Source organism: Hordeum vulgare, chromosome 2H, assembly GCF_904849725.1.
Source record: "Hordeum vulgare subsp. vulgare chromosome 2H, MorexV3_pseudomolecules_assembly, whole genome shotgun sequence".
Lineage (NCBI taxonomy): Eukaryota > Viridiplantae > Streptophyta > Magnoliopsida > Poales > Poaceae > Hordeum > Hordeum vulgare.
In genome coordinates this window covers 208759860-208786590 of record NC_058519.1, presented here as the reverse complement: position 1 = coordinate 208786590, position 26731 = coordinate 208759860, and the positions used below count along the sequence as shown (strand labels likewise).

The following is a 26731-nucleotide window of genomic DNA, read 5'->3' as shown; positions in this document are numbered from 1 at the left end:
TTCTCTTTATTCTGCCGTGGTCGGGTTTTGAGTCTTACTCAAATTCACACCTTACGACGCAACCAAGAACTCCTTCTTTGATGATCTACTTTGAACTCCTTCAAAAACTTGTCAAGGCATGCATTTTATTGAAACTTTCATTAAGCGCTTTTGATCTATCTCCATAGATCTTTGATGCTCAACGTTCAAGTAGCGCAATCCAGGTATTCCTTTGAAAACTCCTTTCAAACAACCTTATATGCTTTACAGAAATTCTACATTACTTCTGATCAACAATATGTCTACCACATACACTTATCAGAAATTCTATAGTGCTCCCACTCACTTCTTTGGAAATACAAGTTTCTCATAAACCTTGTACAAACCTAAAATCTTTGATCACCTCATCAAAGTGTATATTCCAACTCTGAGATGCTTGCACCAGTCCATTGAAGGATCACTGGAGCTTACATACTTGCTAGTATCTTTAGGATCGACAAAACCTTTTGGTTGTATCACATACAATGTTTGCTCAAGGAAACCATCGAGGAAACAATGTTTTGACATCCTACGTGCAATATTTCATAAATAATGCATCAACAACTAACATTATTCTAACAGACCTTTAGCATCGCTACGAGTGACAAAGTCTCACTGTCGGAAACATCTTTGCGACAAGTCGAGCTTTTCTTAATAGTGACTTATCACCATCATCGTCTGTCTTCCTTTCAAAGATCCATCTTTACTCGATAGTCTTATGACCATCAAGTAGTTCTTTTCAAAGTCTACACTTTGTTTTCATACATGGATCCTCTCTCGGATTTCATGGCTTCCAGCTATTTGTCGGAATCTGGGCCCACCATCGCTTTCTCATTAACTCGTAGGTTCACTGTTGCTCAACAACATGACCTCCAAGACAGGGTTACCGTACCACTCTGTAGTAGTACGCGACCTTGTCAACCTACGAGGCTTGTAGTAACTTGATCCGATGCTGATGATCACCATCATCAGCTTCCACTTCAATTGGTGTAGGCGCCACAGGAACAACTTCATGCGCCCTGCTACACACTGGTTGAAGTGATGGTTCAATAACCTCATCAAGTTCTACTACCCTCCCACTCAATTCTTTCGGGAGAAACCTTTCCTCGAGAAAGGATCCGTTTCTAGAAACAAACACTTTGCTTTCGGATCTGAGATAGGAGATGTACCCAACTGTTTTTGGATATCCTATGAAGATGCATTTATCCGCTTTGGGTTCGAGCTTATCAGACTGAAACTTTTTCACATAAGTGTCGAAGCCCCAAACTTTCAAGAAACGACAGTTTAGATTTCTCTAAACCTCAGTCTATACTGTGTCATCTCAACGGAAATACGCGGTGCCCTGTTTAAAGTGAATGTGGTTGTCTCTAATGCTTAACCCATAAACGATAGTGGTATTTCGATAAGAGACATCATAGCATGCACCATACCAAATAGTGTGTGGCTATGACGTTCAGACACATCATCACACTATGATGTTCCAGGTGGCATGAACTACGAAACAATTTCCACATTGTCTTAACTGCGTACCAATACTCGTAACTCAGATATTCATTTCTATGATCATATCGTAGACAGTTTATCCTCTTGTTACGACGAACTTCACTCTGAAACAGAATTGAACTTTTCAATATTTCAAACTTTGTGATTCATTAAGTAAATACTCCTGTATCTACTCAAATCGTCCGTGAAGTAGGAACATAATGATATTCACTGCGTGCCTCAGCACCCATTGGACTGCATACATCAAAATGTATCACTTCCAACAAGTTACTATCTTATTTCATCTCAATGAAAACAAGGCCTTGCTCATGTGGTATGATTTGCATGTCACTAGTGATTCGAAATCAGGTGAGTACAAAGATCCATCAGCATGGAGCCTCTTCATGCAATTTTTATACCAACATGACTCAAGCGGCAGTGCCACAAGTAAGTGGTACTATCATCATTAACTCGTATCTTTTGGCACCAATATCATGAACATGTGTAACACTACGATCGAGATTCAATAAACCATTGAAGGTGATTATTCAAGAAAATAGAGTAACCATTATTCTCTTTAAATGAATAATCGTATTGCAATAAACACGATCCAATCATGTTCATGCTTAACGCAAGCACCAAATAACAATTATTTAGGTTTAACACCAATCCCCATGGTAGAGGGAGCGTGCGACGTTTGATCATATCAACCTTGGAAACACTTCCAACACGTATTGTCACCTCGCCTTTAGCTAGTCTCCGTTTATGCTGTATCTTTCATTACGCGTTACTAATCACTTAGCAACCGAACCGGTATCCAATAGCCTCGTGCTACTAGGAGTACTAGTAAAGTACACATGAACATCATGTATATCAAATATACTTCTCTCGACTTTTGCCAGCCTTCTTATCTACCAAGTATCTAGAGTTGCTCCGCCTCAGTGACTGTTCCCCTCATTACAGAAGCACTTAGTCTCAGGTTTGGGTTTAATCTTGGGTCTTTTCATTAGTGCAGCAACTGTTTTGCCGTTTCACGAAGTATCCCTTCTAGCCCTTTGAAACTTAGTGGTTTTACAAACCATCAACTATTGATGCTCCTTCTTGATTTCTACTTTCGTAGTGTCAAACATCGCGAATCGCTCAAGGATCATTGTATCTATCCTTGATGTGTTATAGTTCATCACGAAGCTCTCACAGCTTGGTGGCAGTGACTTTGGAGAACCATCACTATCTCATCTGGAAGATTAACTCCCACTTGATTCAAGCGATTGTCGTACTCAGACAATCTGAGCACACGCTCAACGATTGAGCCTTTCTCCTTTACTTTGTGGACAAAGAATCTTGTCGGAGGTCTTGTACCTCTTAACAAGGGCACAAGCATGAAATCACAATTTCATCTCTTTAGAACATCACTTATGTTCCGTGACGTTTCAAAACATTTTCGGAGCCTTGCTTCTAAGCCATTAAGTACTTTGCACTGAACTATCGTGTAGTCATCAGAAACGTGTATGTCGGATGTTCACAGCATCCACAGATGATGCTCGAGGTGCAGCACACCGAGTGGTGTATTAAGGACATAAGCCTTCTGCGCAGCAACGAGGACAATCCTTGGTTTTACAGACTTAGTCTACAAAGTTTTGCTACTATCAATTTTCAACTAAATTTTCTCTAGGAACATATAAAAACAGTAGAGCTATAGCGCAAGCTACATCGTAATTCGCAAAGACCATTAGACTATGTTCATGACAATTTAGTTCAATTAATCATATTACTTAAGAACTCCCACTCAAAAAGTACATCTCTCTAGTCATTTGAGTGGTACATGATCCAAATCCACTATCTCAAGTCCGATCATCACGTGAGTCGAGAATAGTTTCAGTGGTAAGCATCTCTATGCTAATCATATCAATTATATGATTCATGCTCGACCTTTCGGTCTCATGTGTTCCGAGGCCATGTCTGCACATGCTAGGCTCGTCAAGCTTAACCCGAGTATTCCGTGTGTGCAACTTTTTTGCACCCGTTGTATGTGAACGTTGAGTCTATCACACCCGATCATCACGTGGTGTCTCGAAATGAAGAACTGTCGCAACGGTGCACAGTCGGGGAGAACACAATTTCGTCTTGAAATTTTAGTGAGAGATCACCTCATAATGCTACCGTCGTTCTAAGCAAGATAAGGTGCAAAAAGGATTAACATCACATGCAATTCATAAGTGACATGATATGGCCATCATCACATGCTTCTTGATCTCCATCACAAAAGCACCGGCACGATCTTCTTGTCACCGGCGTCACACCATGATCTCCATCATCATGATCTCCATCAACGTGTCGCCATCGGGGTTGTCGTGCTACTCATGCTATTACTACTAAAGCTACATCCTAGCAAAATAGTAAACGCATCTGCAAGCACAAACGTTAGTTTAAATACAACCCTATGGCTCCTGCCGGTTGCCGTACCATCGACGTGCAAGTCGATATTAATTATTACAACATGATCACCTCATACATCCAATATATCACATCACATCGTTGGCCATATCACATCACAAGCATACCCTGCAAAAACAAGTTAGACGTCCTCTAATTTTGTTGTTGCATGTTTTACGTGGTGACCATGGGTATCTAGTAGGATCGCATCTTACTTACGCAAACACCACAACGGAGATATATGAGTTGCTATTTAACCTCATCCAAGGACCTCCTCGGTCAAATCCGATTCAACTAAAGTTGGAGAAACTGACACCCGCCAGTCATCTTTGAGCAACGGAGTTACTCGTAGCGATGAAACCAGTATCTCGTAAGCGTACGAGTAATGTCGGTCCGAGCCGCTTCGATCCAACAATACCGCAGAATCAAGAAAAGACTAAGGAGGGCAGCAAAACGCACATCACCGCCCACAAAAACTTTTGTGTTCTACTCGAGAAGACATCTACGCATGAACCTAGCTCATGATGCCACTGTTGGGGAACGTCGCATGGGAAACAAAAAATTTCCTACGCGCACGAATACCTATCATGGTGATGTCCATCTACGAGAGGGGATGTGTGATCTACGTACCCTTGTAGACCGTACAGCAGAAGCGTTAGTGAACGCGGTTGATGTAGTGGAACGTCCTCACGTCCCTCGATCCGCCCCGCGAACTATCCCGCGATCAGTCCCACGATCTAGTGCCGAACGGACGGCACCTCCGCGTTCAGCACACGTACAGCTCGACGATGATCTCGGCCTTATTGATCTAGCAAGAGAGACGGAGAGGTAGAAGAGTTCTCCGGCAGCGTGACAGCACTCCGGAGGTTGGTGATGATCTCGTCTCAGCAGGGCTCCGCCCGAGCTCCGCAGAAACGCGATCTAGAGGTAAAACCGTGGAGATATGTGGTCGGGCTGCCGTGGCAAAGTTGTCTCAAATCAGCCCTCAAACCCCACTATATATAGGAGGAGGAGGGGGGAGCCTTGCCTTGGGGTCCAAGGACTCCCAAGTGGTCGGCCGAACCTAAGGGGGAAGGTCTCCCCCTCCCAAACCGAATTCTACTTGGTTTGGAAGGTGGAGTCCTTCTTCCCTTTCCCACCTCCTTCTTTTTTTTTCTTTTCTCTTTGATTTTTATTCCAATGCGCATAGGGCTCTTTTGGGCTGTCCCACCAGCCCACTAAGGGCTGGTGCGCCACCCCCAAGGCCTATGGGCTTCCCCGGGGTGGGTTGCCCCCCCCCCCCCCCGGTGAACATCTGGAACCCATTCGTCATTCCCGGTATATTCCCGGTAACTCTGAAAACCTTCCGGTAATCAAATGAGGCCATCCTATATATCAATCTTCGTTTCCGGACCATTCTAGAAACCCTCGTGACGTCCGTGATCTCATCCGGGCCTCCGAACAACATTCGGTAACCAACCATATAACTCAAATACGCATAAAACAACGTCGAACCTTAAGTGTGCAGACCCTGCGGGTTCGAGAACTATGTAGACATGACCCGAGAGACTCCTCGTTCAATATCCAATAGCGGGACCTGGATGCCCATATTGGATCCTACATATTCTACGAAGATCTTATAGTTTGAACCTCAGTGCCAAGGATTCATATAATCCCGTATGTCATTCCCTTTGTCCTTCGGTATGTTACTTGCCCGAGATTCGATCGTCAGTATCCGCATACCTATTTCAATCTCATTTACCGGCAAGTCTCTTTACTCGTTTCGTAATACAAGATCCCGTAACTTACACTAAGTCACATTGCTTGCAAGGCTTGTGTGTGATGTTGTATTACCGAGTGGGCCCCGAGATACCTCTCCGTCACACGGAGTGACAAATCCCAGTCTCGATCAATACTAACTCAACGAACACCTTCGGAGATACCTGTAGAGCATCTTTATAGTCACCCAGTTACGTTGCGACGTTTGATACACACAAAGCATTCCTCCGGTGTCCGTGAGTTATATGATCTCATGGTCATGGGAACAAATACTTGACACGCAGAAAATAGTAGCAACAAAATGACACGATCAACATGCTACGTCTATTAGTTTGGGTCTAGTCCATCACATGATTCTTCTAATGATGTGATCCCGTTATCAAGTGACAACGCTTGCCCATGGCCAGGAAACCTTGACCATCTTTGATCAACGAGCTAGTCAACTAGAGGCTTACTAGGGACAGTGTTTTGTCTATGTATCCACACAAGTATTGTGTTTCCAATCAATACAATTATAGCATGGATAATAAACGATTATCATGAACTAAGAAATATAATAATAACTAATTTATTATTGCCTCTAGGGCATATTTCCAACATAAACATCATATTCATATAATTCAAAGTAACATGCAACACAAATATTTACAAAATCCAAATAAAATACAACACACGTATATAGCATGCAATTTATCCAAGTATAAAACAAAGGTGTGAAAATAGGGTTCAGAATCGTGATATCCACTAGTATTCCTACAAGGCATATTAGTAAAATTACCAAGAATATAAGTTAAATGGGTGAAAAAATATTGTGGAAATGAAATATGGTACATGATTTATCTTGGGTGACGATGTGCAAAAAGATTCGACTTAAACGGGTATGGCGTTTGCAAGATATGGCCTAAAAGAGTTTTAATTAAAATCTAAAATAAATTCAAATTTGAATTGCAAAAGTTTGCAATGATAGGTTCTCTGGATAGAGCTATTCGAGATGAAGAATTTTCCGTTGGTTTTATCTTGTTTGGATCTATGCTTAAAAAGTTGAGGCTATTCGAAGTTTAGGAAAAAAATCAGAAAAAACAAATCTGCACTAGACATATTCATAGCCACGTGGCGTTACGCGAGTGGCTGGAAGGTGTTCACTCCTGAGCCAAACCAGCAGATGGTCAGCAATTAATTAAAATGGCGATGACAGCTAAAAAGAAAAAACGGCGTTCGGTTTTAAATAAATAGCATGGTTTAAGTGTACTCTGGTTAACCAGATGCCAATTCAATCTGAAAACAAAGAAAACCCCTAATCTAATCTAACAAATGAAGCAGAGGGGCGACTTCTTACAGCGAGAGGGTGCTAGCATCGGTAGGCGCGGGTGCTGGGCGGGCGGCGTGGATGGGGCGGCGGCTCCGGCGGCCTGCGCCGACAAGGAAGTAGGCGGGCGGGTGTAGCTCGGCGTGGGTGGTCGAACGGTGGTGGTGCGGAGCATCGACGGCGTCCGGGTGGAGCAGGGCAAGGTGGAAAAGCTCCTTTGCTCCGGCGAACTCCGACGGCGCACGGTCGAACGGGAGGCGTCTCCGACGAGTCCTAGGGCATAAAAATGTCAAAAGCATGCGCAAGGACAAGAAGGTCCGATTTTGTGGCTCACCATCATCGTATTTCTCCGGTGGAGAAGCTCCGTACAGCGAGATGCAAACGGTGACGGCATTGACTGTGAGTGACGAGAGGTGGAGTGGGACATATCAATGGAAAGAGGAGCCTCGGGGGCTTATATAGGCGCGTCTATGGGCGTTGAGGACTGCGGGATAAGCGTTATCTACGCGAGGTGCGGTCGGCGGTTGCGGGCGAGCACGGTGCAGCTCTATCACATGGTCTACGGGAGGTTAGGGATGACCTGGAGCTGGGCCCCGCTCGACAACGTGCGTAGCAAGAGAGATGGGGCGAGCGAGTGATGGGAGCGATCGGCTCGGCGCAGGCCTAACTGAAAGGTCGGCTGGGCTCTTTGGTATGCCCCTCGGCCTAACATTGTTTCGGTCAAGGTGGTGTGTCATTTTTTAACATAAAGTTCTTTAAAATAAAAACAAAACAAAAAATACATTTAAAAAATAACTATAGTAATTTCTAAAATCACTATTGAAAATATAGAGCATAGTGAACATTTTGTTCTGCTCAAATAATAATAAAAATATTTATTTTATGCTCTAAATGATTTTTTTGGCAATAAAAATATTTATCAACCAAACATCAAATTCTCGAAATGATATTCCAACACCTTCCCAGCTCATTATATATTTGAGGAAATCATATTATCCTCTCTCTTTTATTTTTCTTGAGTGAAAAAATATTTGAACATCTTAACACCAAAATGCAGTAAATCGTGATATGCAAATGATGATTCTATTAACATACAAATTTAATAAAAAAATATTACAATTATAGCTTGGAACAATCAAAAATTATAGATATGTTGGAGACGTATCAACATCCCCAAGCTTATTTCGTGATCGTCCTTAAGAAGGTACATGATGAAAATAGAATTTTTGATGTGACATGCTACCCAACATGTAATCTATTGAAGGTGTGATCATGTTGTTTAACTTCCATCATTGGGGATGTTGATACTCCAAAATGAAAACATTAACATTTTAATACTTATAAACATAAGTAACATAATCATCAAGTTTCAAAAGACACGGTTCTTAAAGAATGTTCGCCCCGTATTCATTTTATTATATTAGCATGGCATGGTTCTGGCTTCATCACATAAATACAAATGTCAAGTACCACGATGTTAATTCAGGAAATCGGACCAAACTTTTTAACGTGCTTCAGCTTTTTATTACTCACGCAAGACATTAGCGTGAACCATGGATATAGATTAAAGGTGGAATAGAATATGGTGGTAGGTTTCAAATGGGTAAAAGTGGAGAAGAAATTGTCGCATCAACTAGGCGTATCAACACGCTATGGAGATGCCCATCAATAGATATCAATGCTAGGAGTAGCGATTGCCATGTAACGGATGCACTAGAGCTATAAGTGTATGAAAGCTCAACTAAAGCTAAGTGGGGGTGCATCCAACTTGCTTGCTCATGAAGACCTCGGGCATTTGAGGAAGCCCATCATCAGAATCTACAAGCCACGTTCTATAACGAAAAGTCCCGCTAGCATATGGAAGTGAAAAAACAAAGACTCTATATGATGGACATGGTGCCACATTGAGGCACAAGTGTTGGAAAAGAGGTAGTAGCACTGTCCCTTCTCTCTTTTCTCTCATTTTTTTTCTTTTTTCCCCTTTTCTCCTGTTTCCTTTCTTTTTGTTTTTCTCTTTTTTCATTTCGTTTTGTTCGTATGGGCGAATCATTGTCTCCGTCATCCTTTCCTCACTGACACAATGCCCAAATAATGATGATCATCATAATTCTATTTATTACAACTCGATATGAAAAACTAAACAATAGTAGGATTCTAGATGATTGCCTCTGGCACTGTACCAGGATGTGCAATTATTAAGCGTAACATGTATAAAAATGATGAATGGTGGTTTCGCCACAAATACTATGTCATCTTATATGATCATGCAAATCAATATGACAATGAAAGTACTTGTCATATTATGTAACGGTGGAAGTTGCATGGCAATATATCTCAGAATGGTTACAGAAATGCCATGATAGGTAGGTATGGTGGCTGTTTTGAGGAAGATAATGTGAGGCTTATATGCAACAAAGCGTATCATGTCACGGGGTTTGAACACACCGGCGAAGGTTGCACTGAAGAGTTCAGCAAATATGAGGTGGTGAGAGTGCGTACATCCATGGATTCACATTAGTCATAAATAACTCGCATACTGTAATGCCTCAAGTGCAACATTGCCATATTTGGAACCTTGCCATGTTTGGATCCATGATGTCACTCTATGGAGTTATCATTTCATGTGGTCATGCCTTGTCTCCCCCTTTGCATCATGCATCCATATCATTCTTGCCATAGTTGTGTGTTGTTGTGTTGATCCTTATGTGTGGTGTGATGAGTGCATGTGGAGTGAAGTGGTGCAAAGCTTGGGTTTCAACTTTACTTGTTCTTCTGAAGCTAGGTTTCAAAAAAAACCTTTCTTCCTCAATTTGTGATCTTGTGGAATTTACTTGGTTAAACCCTGTTTTGAAAATGTTGTTAAATTTGTGTTTAAGATTTGTGGCAGATTGGGTAGCTCCCTTTGAGTAGATGGGTTTTGGATTATTTTCTTTTGTTTAAAACAGTAGGGTAAACCCTGTTTTCCATTTGTAATTTATTTTCTTAAAAATTCAGTTTCCTATTTTATTTTACTAGGGCATAATTCCCTAATGCCTAGAGTATTTTTAGTTTGTTTTTCCTGTGCATGTATGGCTCTGGGCATTTTGTGTTGTGGTGTGGTTTTAAACAAAAGGAAAACCACCTTTGAATTTGAGTTGTGAGGCATACGTGTGTAGGTGGGCTTCCTCCCTCCTTCCTCCTGGGCCTCCTCCTTTTCCGCAACGACGGCCCGCGCGCTTTCCTTTCTTCATCCTCCTGACGTCGTCTCCCCCGTGCTGCTTTCCGTCAGCCTTCAGAGAGAGCGAGAGAGGCGTGACGCCGTTGCCATCCCATCCGCGGGCTTTATATGCATCGGCGTGCGTGCCACGATAGGGTTTCCCTATTCCCCCTCGTCGCCGCCGCCATCTTCCTCCACCATCTCTCTCCCTCCCCAAGGTAAGTCTCTGTAGTGGTAGATCAGAGAGGTCGCAGTAGCAGCAGGAAGACCACCGCCGTCTCCATCGCGCGTCCCTCGTCTCCGGCGCCGGCGAGGATGTCCGGGAACTCAGGGGTTCACCCCGCGTTCCATTCCCGTCGTCGGTGAGGCCGGAGCACGTCTACAACGACGGCCACGACCTCATCTCCGACGAGCTACCGGCGAACCCGAAGCCCTGCAACAACCTTTCTTCTTCTTCCTCTTCCGCGAGATCTGCTCCGTTGAGGGTCCCGAGGGTGAGCAAACACCTTCATCTCTTCTTCTACTGCGTGTACTTGCGTCGTCCTCACGTAGATCGGACCGGCTCGCCGGAGAACACTCTGTGCCGGCAGTGCGTGCGCGTGTGTTTGCGGTAAGGCATGGGATCTGCTCAAAAGGGGCAAGCTTCCCCTCTCTGGTAGACTCTGAAGCAGTAGCGTAGTGGTTGGTTGTGTGCGTGTGTGATGGTCAGGTCTCGGGTTCGAGCCCCAGCACCCCCTCCTTTTTGTTTCCCTGCGATTTATTCGGTAGTGGCAGTGCAGAGGAGAGTAGCAGCAGGATGGTTTTGCAGCCAGGAGATCTTGGGTTCAAACCAGGGGCTCCCCCTTTTATTTTATTTTTGTGTTTTGGCTGTGTAAACTCACTTGGCATGCCTTGGGCAGCAAGTTGATTTGTGCTTCATCACAAATCAGTAGATTTCCCCTTTTATTTTGCTTGTATGCATGTGGGAGTGTGGGCAAGTTCTTGTAAGTGGTGTTGTGTGTAGGTGTGCTTGTGAACATGTGCACTAGTGTGTGCATGTGTGTATGTGTGTGGGTTGCCCCACATATTTGTGCAAGTGTGCACCTACACATGAGGTGTGTGTGTGTGCAAGAGCTTGTACATGCACTTGTGTGAGTAGGTGTGTATAGTTGGTGGTGTAGGTGTGTGTGTTGTATGATCGCGCGCGTGGATCACACCATAGGGTTAGTTGTATGTTGATAGGACTATGTATTGGCAGACTAGAGTGACAGAAGCTTCAAACCTAGCATAGAAATTGATGCATATGGGATTGAAGGGGGACCAATATATCTTATTGCTATGGTTGGGTTTTACCTTAATGAACGTTAGTAGTTGCGGACGCTTGCTAATAGTTCCAATCATAAGTGCATAGAATTCCAAGTAAGGGATGACATCCTAGCAAAGGCCTCTCCCACATGATACTTGCTACCGATCTAGTAACGTAGTCAATTGCTTAGTGACAATTCCGCAACTCCTACCACCACTTTTCCACACTCGTTAGACACTCGTAGTTGTTTCTTTATCTAGCCAGCCCCTAGTTTTATTTACGTGTTCTTTACTTTCTTGCAAGCCTACCCTATCACTCCTACAAAGTACTTCTAGTTTCATACTTGTTTTAGGTAAAGCGAGCGTAAAGTGTGCGTAGAGTTGTATCGGTGGTCTATAGAACTTGAGGGAATATTTGTCCTACCTTTAGCTCCTCGTTGGGTTCGACACTCTTACTTATCGAGAAAGGCTACAATTGATCACCTATACTTGTGGGTTATCAGTGTGCCCTGTTGCCTTGTGGATAACAGGTGGCCCCCTCGAGTGGTTCTTTGCTCCAATAATTCTTATATATTCAATAAAAATCACGGTGAAGTTTTGTGTCATTTGGAGCCAAGAAATTTTTCAGCTTTTTCCACGGCCTTCGGGTCCAGAATTCTAGTTTCCAGTGATTTCCCTCTTTGTGTAAACCTTGTAAAATAAGAGAGAAAAGATATAAGGATTTCATAAAAAAGTGAAATAATGTTTGAAAACGTAATAAATGTCAATATGAAATCATGATGCAAAATAGACGTATCAATCAGTTATTGTACACACTCATGTTGAACATGTAGAGAAAAAGAGAAGAGTCTTGTGCGCAATACAAATGTCACGCACACATCGCTCCATCGTGGGTGCAATGGTAGTCCCCTCTCCCCCCTCTAGTTTGTAATCAAGAGGAAGATAGTTCTTCATAGGTAAATTTAGAGGTGTTTTCTCTAACTTGGCATGATGATGTTTGTCCTATTATGAATATGGCGCCTTGCATTGCTTACTATAAGCATCATATATGTCACCTTCTTAGTTTAAACATGTTTTGTAATGCCACTTGTTTAGTTTCTATATCATGTATGTGAATTTATGCGATGTCATTTTATTTAGCTAGGCGTTAGATATGTGAAATATGCAATTCCATCCTCTTTAGCCAGGCATCGTATATGTGAACTATATCATGTCATTTATTTTTTTCATTAGATTTCCATTTGTCAACAATGTTTGTACATTCAATTACTCTTCTCGTGAATCATCAATTTGAGTGGATGATGGAAAAGTCTGGAGTGAAAACAAGGTCTTCAAAGCAAAACAGTGACGAAAATACTATCTGCTACTATAGTACTTCATCCTTTCCTCTTTGGGGAAAATCAATCACCTACACCAAGTAGCAATGACTCATCGAGAGTGGCGCCATAAAGTCTTCTGCTACTCCCGTATGAATTGTTGGACTCCCCAAAGAGGAAAGGTGATGTGGCACATCAGAAGATATTTCCCTCTGTTAAGAACCAAGGTTTATCGAACGAGTAGGAGTCACCAAGCTAACATAGTTAATAGTACCTACACGCAAACAATTATAATTGCTCGCACCCAATAGTAGCTAGAAGGTTGTCAATCCCCTTGTTCATGCTAGTTACAAGATTGAAAGCCAATATATAGTGATAGAACAAACGGCAAAAAAGTAAAAGAGAAAATTGTAAGAGCACTTTTATTAATGGAGAATGGACCCGAGGGGCATAGTTTTACTAGTGGCATCTCTCTCAAAATCATATTGTTAAACTGCATCAATGATCATTCATGGCATAATCTCACATAGTACTTACATCCGTGATAAGTAGACCGTTAAAATTCTCACGTCTACTACTATTACTTCACCCCAAGATCGCTATCCATCATGCATCTCAAAGTATTATGTTTGCAAGAGACAGGGTAACCTAATAAGCAAGATGATATAATGTAGACAGACAGAAACCTAGCAATAAGATTAATCCCCACTGGTTTATCCTTAGTAGCAACAATTCAATACAATCCTTCGTCCTTTTTGTCCCAGGACAAGATCCCCGCAAGATTGAATCCATTACTATGTACCACCCACAGTGAAGAAACGATCATCTATCTTCGCCAGCGAAGACTCAAATATTGCAAATCATACATAGCTACAAAATTATGCTGCAAGCAAACTTCAAGATATTCAAATAAATTCAATGAACAGTTGAATTATAAACCCATAATTCATTGGATCCCAACAAACACACCACAAGAATCGCATCGGATTGATCTCAGAGGAGATCGGTGTATTGAAGATCAAACACGCGCACGCACACTCACACACACGCGCGCGCGTGTGCACAGACAGAGAGAGAGATTGAGAGAGAGAGAGAGAGAGAGAGAGCTACTACTATGGACCTCTAGGTCCTAATAAACTTACTCACATATCATCACGGAGGTAGCAAGGTTTATGAAGATGACCTCCCTAATGGCTTCCCCCTCCGGCACAGCATTTTAGAAAAGAGCCTTAAGGCGGCGATAAATATTTCTGATTTTGCTTCTGAGGGGTACTGATTATTTGAGAACTTATAGGCATGGAATAGGTCAAACAAGGCTCAGATGGGATCGTTTCAGAAAAGAGCCTTAAGGCGGCGATAAATATTTCTGATTTTGCTTCTGAGGGGTACTGATTATTTGAGAACTTATAGGCATGGAATAGGTCAAACAGAGCTACATGTGCCCCCACAAGCCAAGGTGACACGGCTAGGGGTAGGCCGTGCGCCTATGCTTGTGGGCCTTCTGAGCATCATCTCGTCTCTCCCAAAAGCTTGTAGGGTCTCTTATTACACATAAAAATAGTCGTAAATTTCATCACGTTTGCACCTTCCTAAGTACTGTATAATTTTTCTATGAAACAAAGAGCATGCAAAAAAAACTAGAACTGGCATTGGGCACTAAATTAGCTAGCATCAATTAATTCATAGGTAAATTATGGTTATATTATTAACAATATCCTTTTTGTTGGTGATAGTATTAACAATATTAATCTTATGTTCAAGGCTAATCATGAGAACCTATGAACATAGCACTACATAGTTGATCTTCATACCCAGCAATGTGGACTTGGCCCCATGTCTACTCTACCAGCATAGGTACAACAAAGAGTTTTGCGCAGAATTAACCGAGGGGATTCATGCCTTTTGTTAAGAAGTGAGTATCAAATGCTAGTAGCTGGCAACACTTTCTTGCATCATGCCAACATATGGACACTCAAACTAAAAACGAATTGTGTGAGTACAAAGAAGATCAAAATGTATCTTATGATCGAGGATATAGTTATTCTGCGATGCCTCTCTCACACACAACTAATGCTTTAAGTATCGACTCTTACACGCATCTGCCGGTTGTCTAAGCTAGGACACAACATCACTGGTATATGGGTCTAAGCCTAGGTCATTACTCGCTACTCCTAGGACTTTTTTGCTCCTTGAAAAAGGGCTCCGCTATATCTCTCTTATAGTGAGCCTCGGGAACCCTCGCGTCAAGAATAACGCGAGATGGGTGGCCTAGGCGTGCGGGAGGCCACAACCTCGTTTTGTTTTTTATGTTTTCACTTTTTATTCTTGTTCTTTTACTTTCATTTATATTCCAAATAAATATGTTATAAAAAATACTTTACACAAAAAATTCAGAAAAAAGTTAATCAACCAATTGAAAAATATGAAATATGTATAAAGAAATTGTTTCTCATGTATACAAGAAATTTAGTAAAAATATATACAATGCACGTGAAAAAGTTGACCATGTATTTGAAAAGTGGTAATCCAAGTATTTGAGAAATGTAAAACAAGCATGTGAAAAATAATCAAGCATTTTAAAAGCATTAAATGTGTATAGAAAATATATCAACGATGTATTAAAATGTAATCTCGTATTTGAATTTTTCTTAACATGTATTAGATATGCACACACAAAATATGTACAGAACAGTGAAAACCTGAGAGAAAACAGAAGAAAATCGATGAAAAACAAAAAAGAAACAAACAAAATAGAAGAAAAAAGGAAGAAAAGGCTAGTGAAAACCGAAAAAGAAACAAAGAAAAAATGAAAGAAAAGAAGAAAAAAAAAGTAAAAACTGAGAAAGAAACGTAGAAAACCCGATGAAAAAAAAAGAAACGAAAAACAACCGAAAAAAACTACTCCCTCCGTCCCAAAATAACTGTCTCAACTTTGAGACAGTTATTTTGGGACGGAGGGAGTATGAAAAAACGGGGCTTTTCGTTCAGGCACGAACCCAACGTGACGCAATGGCTAGGCGGGCTACATAGAATTCAGGAGATACTAGGGTCAATCCCCACACGTGCAAGGCCAGCCAGATACAGTACTCTCCACTCTTGAGAAGTGAGCTCCTTCCATCTCGCTATAAGTGAGATATAGCTCTCACACTCGAAACATGTTTTTTCTTTTGCGGGACAAAGAAGTTTATTCTATTTGTATAGGGCAGGGCACTACACGACAAAGCTGGCGCATACTGTTACGTGTTCTCTTTTGTCCGCTGTCCTGATAATGCCCTTCTAGAGAGAAAGGTACACAGCCTAAGTTGGTAGGCACACCACCTGGGTTTAAATTTTATAAGGCTATAAGCAATGTAACCGTCGAAACAGCCAGCGTTAGAGCTTAGTGAGCTACGCAAAACAATGCTTAACGATTTGTCCTGTCTACATGCGAACCTGTTGTTTCCTGCTGGACTTGGTCTACCCGTCCACCTCCATCACCGAAAATTCCAAATGATGTAGGAATAAGTTGCAACGAAATAAAACGAGTATGGACAAGTAAACAACTGCTGGGGAGTGACGGTGACAGGACGTTGTTGTCAATAGATTTGAGGAGTGTTTCTTGGGCAAAACTGTTATGCTGGATAGAAAAGACAGGATGTTTCACCACAACAGTGCACCACCGTCTATTCTCCTCCAAAATGTCATGCTGGATGCCAACTTATGGATTACGGTGGGTGCTAAGAAACACGAACCAAGAGTAATTGTTACAATAATGCCAACCTATGGAGTAGCAAACTCTGTTTTCCCCTTATTTAATTGATGAGGTAAAAAATTTATCTTCGTTTTAGAAAAGAAAAATGCACACAGCGATAACACACGAGAAATATATATGCACTAACCTCAGCTGACAGGATGTAGTTACACGGAAAGTTATGTACATGATGACGATGTAGGTAAGTTGTGCAAGGGTTGCTCTCTTGGTTTTTAGGAGGTGTTTGGTTTCAAAAGACTAGACTTTTTTTAGTTTTACGGATTAAAAAAAAACCTTTTAATAGAGTTTTTTCTAGTCTCTTAAAAAAAGTCTCTCCTGTTTGGTTACATGGGACAAAAAAAACTTTTTTAGTCTAGTCCCTATAAGCAAACAGGGCGTTAGTTTCATTATTTTAGTATCCCAGAAATCACACATTCACATGTAACTTGTAAGCTAAGCAAACCAACCGTTTAGTTTGAGGTATATATATTCCAAGGTAATTTAAAAGACAACGCTATGCGTCGGCAACCAGATTTTCTTAAAAGATTCATCGCCTAAAGAGCCATAGTATTATCGAAAAAGGCTTTCGTCCCGTTTTATAGATAAGCAACCGTCAGAGCACAACATCCAACATAAGTTCAATCCCCCCCACACACACGAAGTAGCACACGACGGAAATACGGGGTTCTGAAGAGCGCACAGCTCAACAAGCCCTAAAAACACACCCACACAGGGTGGGGCAGCCAAAACAGGCTAATCCGGCTCGGGAGGAGGCGGAAGCGGGGGCACTAGGTGAAGCGCTATCGAGCGAAGGTCGGCGATGATGGAGTTCATGGCGTACCGGTCGAAAGAGCGGCGAAGCAGCCGCCAGAGCTGCAAGGAACCACACATTTTAAAGACATCGTCAGTGGCACGGCGAAAGGGAACATGCTGAATCACAAGCTTGTTGTGGACCGTCCAGAGCGTCCACACAAGCACCACATGAGCCATAGTATTCAACGCGGGAAACCGTTAGATTCAATTGTGAGCTTTGCAACACGAATGATATTGCTATTGCGTTTGGACGTTTGCAACAATGTTGCAGAACTTTTACAACAGAGGTATTGCTATAGAGAATTTTCTGCAACGGAGCTATTGTTGGTAAAAAATCTTTCACCTTTATGTAGGTGTTACTGAAAAAAGTCGTGCAACATCACAAATGTTGCAAAAATATTTATTACAACAAGAAAGATGTTGTAAAAGAAAGGCCAATGTCGTTCGTCATGAGCTTCCGTCAAACGGTGGTGAGGAGGAGCGGTGCTGCCGCTGACCAGGTCGCCATGCCACCATCCTCCTCTCCGACAAGGTGGGTGCATCGTGCGTGGCTGACGGACGTGGTGAAGACGAGCGGCAAGCAGCAATGCTATGACCGCGCCAACCTCCGGTTGCAACTGCGCACCACGGCGATGACCACATCGGACCCCAACTCACGGCAAAACTGGACCAGCCCATTGTGTTGTTGCTGCCTTTGGGTGAAATGATAAAGAAGACATGGAGATGGTCAAGGATTCGTGTGATATATATCGAGATCCTGCACACTACTTGTTACGGTGGGGGAAATTGCAACGACGTCTCAGTTGCAAAACCAAGTTGCTCTTTAAACTATTCAATTAAGATAGATCCGACGGCCACTGAGATGACAGACATGCATTTCCCTATAAAAGAAATTGCGGTATTTCCCTAATTTAAGTGGCGACGTGACAAAACGCATAAACATGCGAGACGCAGTTGTATACGTACGTCCAGCAGTTTACCGTTCTCCCACGAGCCTGGGAGAATTTTCAGACGCTCCCAAATCTGCAAACAAACCAAACAAAGCAACACGGATAACAATGCATGTGCACACCAAGCCGAGCAGCCAGAAACAAAATCCATCTGCAATTCCAATGAAGCTTCTCGTCCTACATATGCCCGTCTCCTTGACATCCAAACCAAAGAGATTCATCAAATCAAAGGCTTGAAGAAGCACGCACCAGCCGCCGTGGATCTGATAGGATGAAGAGGAAGCCCGTGGTGATCTGCTGCAGCGTGCTGCTCGCCCTCATCGTCGTCCTCGCCATCGTCTTCGTGGCGCTCTACTTCACGGTGTTCCGGCCGCGGTCGCCGCACGTGGTGGCCACGGTGGTGAGCACGAGAGTGTCTCACTTCAACGTGACCCCCGACTTCCCGATCGTCCTGCCCAGGCTCAACATGAGCATGGACGTGGACGTGACCGTGAAGAACCCGAACTACGCGGCGTTCCGCTACGGCGACGTGGTGACGGAGCTGACGTACCACGGCCTGCCCGTGGGGCAGTCGGTGGTGCTCGCCGGGGAGGTCGGCGCGCGAACGACGCAGACGGTCGGCGCGACGGTGGTGGTACAGGCGGACAAGGTGGTCTTCTCGCCCGATTTCATCGGGGATGTGCTTCCCAAGTTGCTCGACCTGCCGGATATCATGCTGCCGTTCCAGACGAGGACGACGGTGGCCGGGAAGGCCGTGGTGCTGGGGACGTTCAAAATCAGGGCCAGCTCGGCGGTCACTTGCAGCGTCAGCACCTACCCTGTCAAGCAGGAGACCACCGCTGACTGCACGTCCACGGTTAATATCGGTTAACTATTTCTATTTTACCTGTGCGTGCGAGGAGCCCACACGGAGTGTCACTCAACAACTGTGGGAGTCAGTTTACAATCTTTTCTCTTAGACGAGAGGGTTTTTCTATACTACTAATAAAAGATCAAATGAAAATTTCTCTAAATACACACAACTATTACCCCTACAAAAACAAACAGCAATCACCACCACACAATTAGACAACAAATTACAATCTAACGGATATCCACCATCCATGCACCACAACCGTGTGCATTTACCAAATAAACTAAGGCTGACCGTGCTCCACCTCCTCCTACATACAGCGAAAAACTGTTGCACCGGCACGAAAAAAAAAGAGGAGCCAATCAAGTACAGAAATTTAGGAAGAATTAACGGCACACAGACGCCCTGGCCTGCACCATCGCCGTCGCCTCCGCGTCCAACTCCCCCTCCCCGTCCGCCTCCTCCTCCCCCTCGCCGTCCGCCTCCTCCTCCCCCTCCCCGTGCGCCTCCTCCTCCCCCTCGCCGTCCGCCTCCTCCTCCCCCTCCCCGTCCGCCTCCGCCTCCCCCTCGCCGTCCGCCTCCTCCTCTCCCTCCCCGTCCGCCTGGATCCCGGTGGCGGCAGAGGCGGCCCCAGCCCCTCGCCTCCACAGGATGAGGAGGAAGAAGGCATGGCACGCTACATCCCCTTCAACCCTACTTCCTCTCCGTCTGGTGAGTTAAAACGCACGGGTGGTATTACGCAAGAGGATTTGATGGTAGTTCTGCAAGGGAAGCCCGTGGGTGCTATTGTGTTTTTCCAATCTCTCATCTAACATTTTTGTGGGAGACCTGGGTGATTTTGTGACAGGGATTATCTAATCTTTTACAACATTCAGTTGAAGAGCACTCAGAGCACGGGAGGGACGTGGTACATCCATCCACCCGGTCGCTAAACTACATTGCGCTCCACTATTCTGAATTTCGTGCAGTGATCATGGTAAGTGATTTCGATGTAGCACCATGAGAATTATATTTATGTTTGATCCATCTAGCTTATGACATACTGGCTATTGGTAGTACAGGTTTCAGACCACTGGGTATTGGTCAAACTTTTCTGATATTTCAGTCGCTGCAACCAATGATGTACAACTACATGATGTTATCTGGCTGGTCAGATTGCCGAGCAACCCCGTGGTGGGGTGTTTCTGTATAATGGGAAGCTTCTAAGGATTGGATATCTGTGCGTACAAGCTACAATGGGCCTCATGGGGTAAACCTGTAAGTTCTGTTGCAGATGGTTCTAAGCAGTCTTGGTTCGACTAACAAATGTTGATGGATACCAAGTACTACTACCAATCATCAATTTAAGCTATTCCAACTCTATATTAGTTGAAGATAATCAATAGAAAATAATTGATTTAAAACAATCCGCAAAAACTTGTAAGTTTATGCAATTCTGTTGTTTTAATCTTTGCACTTAAGTTTATGCAGTTCTATCATGTAACTTCTCGGCATTTTGTATTCCGGGCTTCAGTTATAGCAGCCATTTTGCGTCGATGGATATTGTGTCGATGGATATTGTAAGTCCTGCACAACTTCATTTTTGCTTGAGATCTTACAGTTTGCTTTAGGTTATTTCCTTATTATTGCACAAGTAAAGTTGTACCAATACTTCTAAATCGTTCCTTTTCATGGTTCCTGATTATTAGATTTTTAGTAAGTTAGTTACAATCTACAAGTCTACTATCACTAGCTGCAACAATAACAATTTGCTCTAGGTTAAACCTTAGTTCATTAACTTCCAGGGTGAGAGGAAGCATTTCTCTATACTTTCACAATAACAATAACAATTCGCTCTAGGTTAAACCTTAGTCCCATTAACTGCCAGAACCGAGAAGGAGCCAAGAAAAGGAGCTCAGCAACTGGTCAGCGCCGCTACTCACGAGGAGGAGGAAGAGCCGTGGCCATGCCAGATTTGGGTTGCTTGTTTCTTAGCCATCCGACACCCAGTTCTTATACTCCCTCTGTCCCATACTGAATATGTTAAATTAGTTGCATATCACGGTGACCGCGTGCAGTTGCTGCTCCCTGCGTGAGGTATAAGCCTGATTTTTTTGCTTGCTTGTGTGTGCAAATCATTCCAAGCATCAGTGTTGCTTCAAATCATTATTACTGCAGCTGGTCAGCATCATGTGGGATAAAATTGAATGTCATTCCTGTAATTACAGTACAGTGATCAGCTTCAAGCATTATTACTGTAATTCATGTAATTATAGTGCACGTATGTTCATTTAAAAGCACTTAGCTGCGTTTTTGTGTGACCTTTTGTAGCACAGTAGATTACTTGTGCAATGTCCCATTATCATGATTTAAATACAAATACAAAGGTGGGAAAATGATAATCGTACTTGATGTTCCTGTAGATGGAGAATCTACTAACTGCACTATTCAGGAGGCCTTCACACACATCAGACATACACACCACTGTGGCTTAATCTACTTATTCTTTCTTTAGGTTTCATTTTAGAGCATACATCTTTTAGTTTTAATAAATATCATTTGTGAGGTGCAGGTTTTGTTACACAACACTATAAGGACTTGAGGTGATTCGTGGGTTGTAGGGCATGTGGAGCTTCATAATTATGTTACATATTGAATGTATCACAAGATTGTTGTGGTTACTTTTTATTATTTGGTTACACGAAGTCATGGTAGCAAAAGTTGTATGCATAGCTTGTGATATATGATGATGCATCTTTGTGATGTTAATTGTGCGCCCCATTTATTGATACTTTGATAGTTTCCGATTTACTGGATTATACTGCAGGTGCATAGTATCAATGAAGATATGATCAAGCTTAAAATATAACGAGAAAAATTGATTATATACAAAAGTTAATTACACATGGTTTGTTGCTTCCGTAAAGGATGGAGTTACGAAAATAGATGAAAATAGTGTTACTTGATTGTCAATTGTGGAATGGAAATTGACTACGGTGATGTTGCATGTAATGTGTTTTTGTGAAGTTTATATGGTTGATAAGTCCATTGTGTGTGCATGTTTGATACGAGATATGATGCTCATATGAAAAATATGTATATGCAAAGCTAATTCAGTTCAAATTAAGATTTGTGCTATATTAGTACGCGTTCATTTTATTGAAATAATTGTGCCCTAACTAAAATGGAAGAATATTTATTTTTATAATAATTATACATGTGTTACACGTGCATGTTAACTAGTGTATAATAAATAATTAATATATGCTACGTAATCCCCATTTTTGAGCGCACTCATACAGTCAGTGTTTGGCCGCGAGCGTGTGTCAATGTTTCCGAATATTTGCGGCCTGAGAATACATAGAGAAAAATAAGACCATCTCCAACAGCAGCGCAAAACAAGCGCCGCGCCCAAAAATATTCATTTTTAGCGCGCGCGCGACGCGGCGGGATGCTCCAGCGGGCGCGCAAAAACCGCGCGCGCGCTAAAACAAGTTGGGCGCTGTCCATAGCCTCATCCCGTGCTGGTAATTTGGAGCGCACACTTCCGCGCGCAGCAGACTCGAGCGCGCGCGCGAACTTTCTCTCTTTCTTCCTCCTCCGCACCGCGCGCCGGCGCCAGCGCCCCTGCCACCATGGACGCGCAGACCGGCACCCCGCTCACCCCGCTGTACAGCCGCGAGCCCCCCGCCGTCGCCGCCGCCGCCGAAAACCGTAGCGCGGCGAGCGTTGGCGCCGCCACCGCCGGAGCTCCGCCAACCGTTGGCCTCGCGCGCAGCCTCTTCTTGCCGCCGCGGATGACCACGCCGACGGGTGGCGTCGCGCCGGCTCCCTCCCGTGCCGCCGCCGTCCCGTCCCGTGCCGCCGCGGTGGGGTCGAAGAAAGGAAAAACATCCGGCAAGAAGAAGGCGGCGGACGGTTCTGGGAGCTCGAAGACGAAGAAGAAGCTTGCAGGGCGGCGGACCGGCGCGGCGTCTACCGAAGCGCCGGCGAGTTCACTCGTTGAGCCGGCGGCTGACGCGCACCACGTGTTCGACGAAATGCCCCCAAGGTGAAAAAAATTCCAACTTTTATTTTCTTGTTATTTTTTCAATGCATCATCATATAGATAGCTTATATTTGCATTGTTCAAAAACTTTGTAGTCTCAACAATGATGCATACATGTCAAACTATGGGTGTTGGGTCCAACAATTCGCATTGGTCTCAAACCAATGACATCCATTTGGACGACCATGAGTTTGAGGTGGACGAGGAGGGTGAGGGCATTGTCGCAGCGCCGAAAGGAAGAACGGGCAATTACACCACCAACATGACAAATTACTATGCAATACTTGGTTGCAAGTATCGAGGGATCCATCCATTGGAGGTGATCAAAGTAGAGATGCTTATTGGGGGCGAATGAAAGAATACTTGGATGCTCAGAACGTGAGTGGAATTGACCGCTCTGAGAGATCACTTCGGTCCCGATGGTCGACCATCAACTCGGATTGTCAAAAGTGGGCGGCCGCACAAAAGGCAGTTGACAAGCTTAACCCAAGTGGCACAAATGAGGATGATGGAGTAAGTGGCATCTCATACATGTTCATCATACTTGTTTTTGGTGTCCGAAGTGCTAACTTGTTTTGTTTTTCTTGTAGTACAACATTGCACAAAACTTGTTTAAAGAAGAGACGAGGACAACCAAGAAGGGGAAGGATGATGAGAAATGAAAGAAGCGTGAAGATTTGGATGATTTGCATTTGAGCAACAAACGCAAGCGAACAATTGAGTTGAATGATGATGATGAGGAGGATGATGCATCAAGTGATGAGGGCAAGAGAAGCCCCACACCCAACTCGATTTCATACTCGAAACCAAAATGACCGGATGGGTGCAAGAAGGACAAAACCGAAAAGAAGAAGAGGAAAGGAGATGATGAGCTCACAAATGCTATGGAAGCTATTGTGAAGGCAAGAAAAGAAGCCAACGCGGTGAGGAAAATGGCAAGGAACCAAGATGCCGCGGCCAGGGAGAGGAGGTTGACGGCCGAGGAGAGGAGGGTGGCCGTCGAGGAGAGGAAAGTGGCATTGGAGGAGAGGAAGGTGGGCATGGAGAAGCGAGCTAAGTTGTTGTAATGGGAGAAGCACTTGTTCTTCTTGGACACATCTTTGTTCAATGATGCGCAAAAGGAATATGTCAACCTTGCCCGTGAGGAAGTCTTGATCCAAAAAAGAGCCTTGATCCGCGGCATGGGTGGCGGTGGCCTCGGCGACATGGGTGGCGGTGGCCTCGGCGCCATGGGTGGCGGTGCCTCGGCGCCATGGGAGGCATGGGTGGCTTTGGAGCCATGGGATGCATGGGTGCACCTCCGACCGCCATGGGAGGCATGGGTGGCTTTGGAGCATCCTCCGACGCTATGACCGTCATGGAAGGCATGAGTTTTGCTTCTCTCATGGGAGGCATGGGTGCACCTCCGGCCGCCATGGGAGGCATGGTGCACCTCCGGCCGCCGTTGAAGATCTTGCCAACACCGTCGGAGCTTCACGTGATGCGGTGCATGATGAGGTTAGGGAGGAAGATTCATCTACGGAGGCGGAAGAATCGTCTTCGAAAAATGAGGACGAAGACGAGGAAGATGATGATTGATGTGTCTTTCATTCATATGTCTTGAACTTGTTTGCATTTTGAACTTGGTTGAATGAACTTGTGGGCATGAACTTTTATGCATCAACTTGTTTGTGTCAAATTTACATGTTTGCATTTTTACGCGCGCTGCATTTTAGCGCTGCTGCTGGAGCCAGCGCTGCGCGACGCGCCAAACCAGCCGAAGCGCGCCTGACAAATAAATTTTTTGGACGCGACGCGAAGCGCGGGTGTTGAAGATGCTCTAAGAGATGGTCTTGACAAGATCCACACAAGGCACTGACAAACAGCGAATCGTCCTCAAATACTGGCACAAATTCGAGACAACAAATCGACAGTGTTATCTCAATGCAACAGCATTCACTGCGATGGGTTGTCTCGATCGTCTTTGAAGTACCGCAGGCAGCACTAATAACAACAATTGGAGAAACGCCACCCATTTATAAAAGTAATCAAGAAACGCCGAAGCCGAAAAGTTCCGCCGTCCCCTCGTGCTTCCAGACAGCTACTGCAGCCAAACATGGCAAGGATAATCAACAAGAAGGCTGCTGTAGTATGCTGCTGCGCGTTGCTCGCGGCGTTCCTCCTGCTCGGCGCCGCCCTCTCCACCGCGCTCTACTTCTTGCTGCTCCGCCCGCACCCGCCGCACGTGGTGGCAACGGCGGTGGACACGCAGCTCGGCGCCTTCAGCGTCCTCCCGCCGGCGCTCAACTTCTCCGTGGCCGTCGACGTCACCGTGCACAACCCAAGCCACGCGCCGTTCCGGTACGGCGAGGTGGTCACCGCGGTGACGTACCGCGGCGCGGCGGTGGGGCGGTCCGCCGTGCCCGCGGGGAAGATCCCTGCGCGGTCGACGAGGACGGTCGGGGCGCGGGTGCGGGTTGACGCGGCGAGAGTCATCCTGAGCAGGCACTACGTGGTGGACGTTGTCGCAGGCGCGCTGCCCTTCCATGCCAAGACGGCGGTGGCGGGGAAAGCCGCGGCGCTCCGGCTGTTCATAGTGAGTGCGGACGCCGAGGCATCGTGCAGTGTCATCCTGTACCCGTTCAGGAGGGAGAGCAGCTCCCACTGCACCTCCAGGGTTCGCGTCGCCTGAATGCATGAGGAGCCTTGCGCACGTCACGCCGGTTCTGGTGATGCGTCTAGTCTACGTACGACTACGAGCAAGGAGCGCAGGCGACCGGGGAGCACCACAGGAAGATGTGCAGTTTCATTTTCCTTTTGGGAAAGAGAAGTGTGCTGCGATCTCAGTTAACTTTGGAATCTTGAATCATATTGTCTTTTCTTCATTGGAGTTGACTGTACCTTTTGCACAGGACAAAATTGCAAATTTCGTCCTCCAACTTTTTCTTTGAACACTTATCGTGTAGATATAAATTACTGTCAAACTCTGCAACAACAAAATGTCCTAGAGACATGCGCACATCCTAAAAACAAAAAACAACAAGAAGAAAAGAATAATACTTTTGCTTCGGTACACCTTTTTTTTGCGTCGAATTGCTTCGGTACACCTCTCCCTCCACAAACGTAAAAGAGAAAACGTATACCCACCTCGTATTATACATTATTATACACTACAGGCAGACTTACGTATACCCACCTCGTATTACATACAATGATCAATTCATAAGGCTGGTCATAATGGGAAGTATCATATACTAGTATCATGCATATAATACTAGCATATGTTACTACCTTCACAATGCATAGATAAATTGGTACCATAGTAGTTTCATTTATTATAATGCAAGACATATAGTAGTGCAACATTTAATAGTTATCATATATCATATTATAATAGTCAACTCTTTCTTCCCATATTCAATTGTGTGTCACATAAGTTAAAATGTCTAGTTGATAATTGACATGCATAATACTGTCCCGTGCAGTTAACTTTGCAATCTTGAATCATATTGTCTTTTCTTCATTGGAGTTAACTGTACCTTTTGCACAGGACAAAATTACAAATTTCATCCTCCAACTTTTTCTT

General features: G+C 44.2%; 2 protein-coding genes and 1 long non-coding RNA gene across 3 annotated transcripts; 2 read left to right on the top strand and 1 right to left on the bottom strand.

The window, feature by feature from the left end:
• Window positions 1-6279: 6279 nt before the first annotated feature.
• LOC123429938 lies at window positions 6280-7582 on the bottom strand. Its single transcript, XR_006622785.1, has 2 exons — window positions 7332-7582; window positions 6280-7270 (listed from the first exon to the last, which is right to left on the bottom strand). It is a non-coding gene; the product is annotated as an uncharacterized LOC123429938 (long non-coding RNA).
• Window positions 7583-17773: 10191 nt separating this feature from the next.
• Window positions 17774-19157, top strand: LOC123426148. The gene is made up of 2 exons (XM_045109926.1): window positions 17774-17994; window positions 18500-19157. The coding sequence occupies exons 1-2, from the start codon at window positions 17774-17776 to the stop codon at window positions 19155-19157; spliced, it is 879 nt and encodes a 292-aa protein (XP_044965861.1).
• Window positions 19158-25030: 5873 nt separating this feature from the next.
• On the top strand, window positions 25031-26006 carry LOC123429937. Its single transcript, XM_045113901.1, has one exon. The coding sequence runs from the start codon at window positions 25262-25264 to the stop codon at window positions 25835-25837; it is 576 nt and encodes a 191-aa protein (XP_044969836.1). The 5' UTR covers window positions 25031-25261; the 3' UTR covers window positions 25838-26006.
• Window positions 26007-26731: the final 725 nt, after the last annotated feature.

What these genes read in the sequence shown, in the direction of transcription:
- LOC123426148 (XM_045109926.1), top strand. Translation starts at nt 17,774, where the DNA reads ATGTCGTTCGTCATGAGCTTCCGTCAAACGGTGGTGAGGAGGAGCGGT. An exon ending in ACATCGGACCCCAACTCACG is followed by an intron (nt 17,995 to 18,499) that starts GCAAAACTGGAC and finishes TCCAAACCAAAG; the next exon opens with AGATTCATCAAATCAAAGGC.
- LOC123429937 (XM_045113901.1), top strand. Translation starts at nt 25,262, where the DNA reads ATGGCAAGGATAATCAACAAGAAGGCTGCTGTAGTATGCTGCTGCGCG.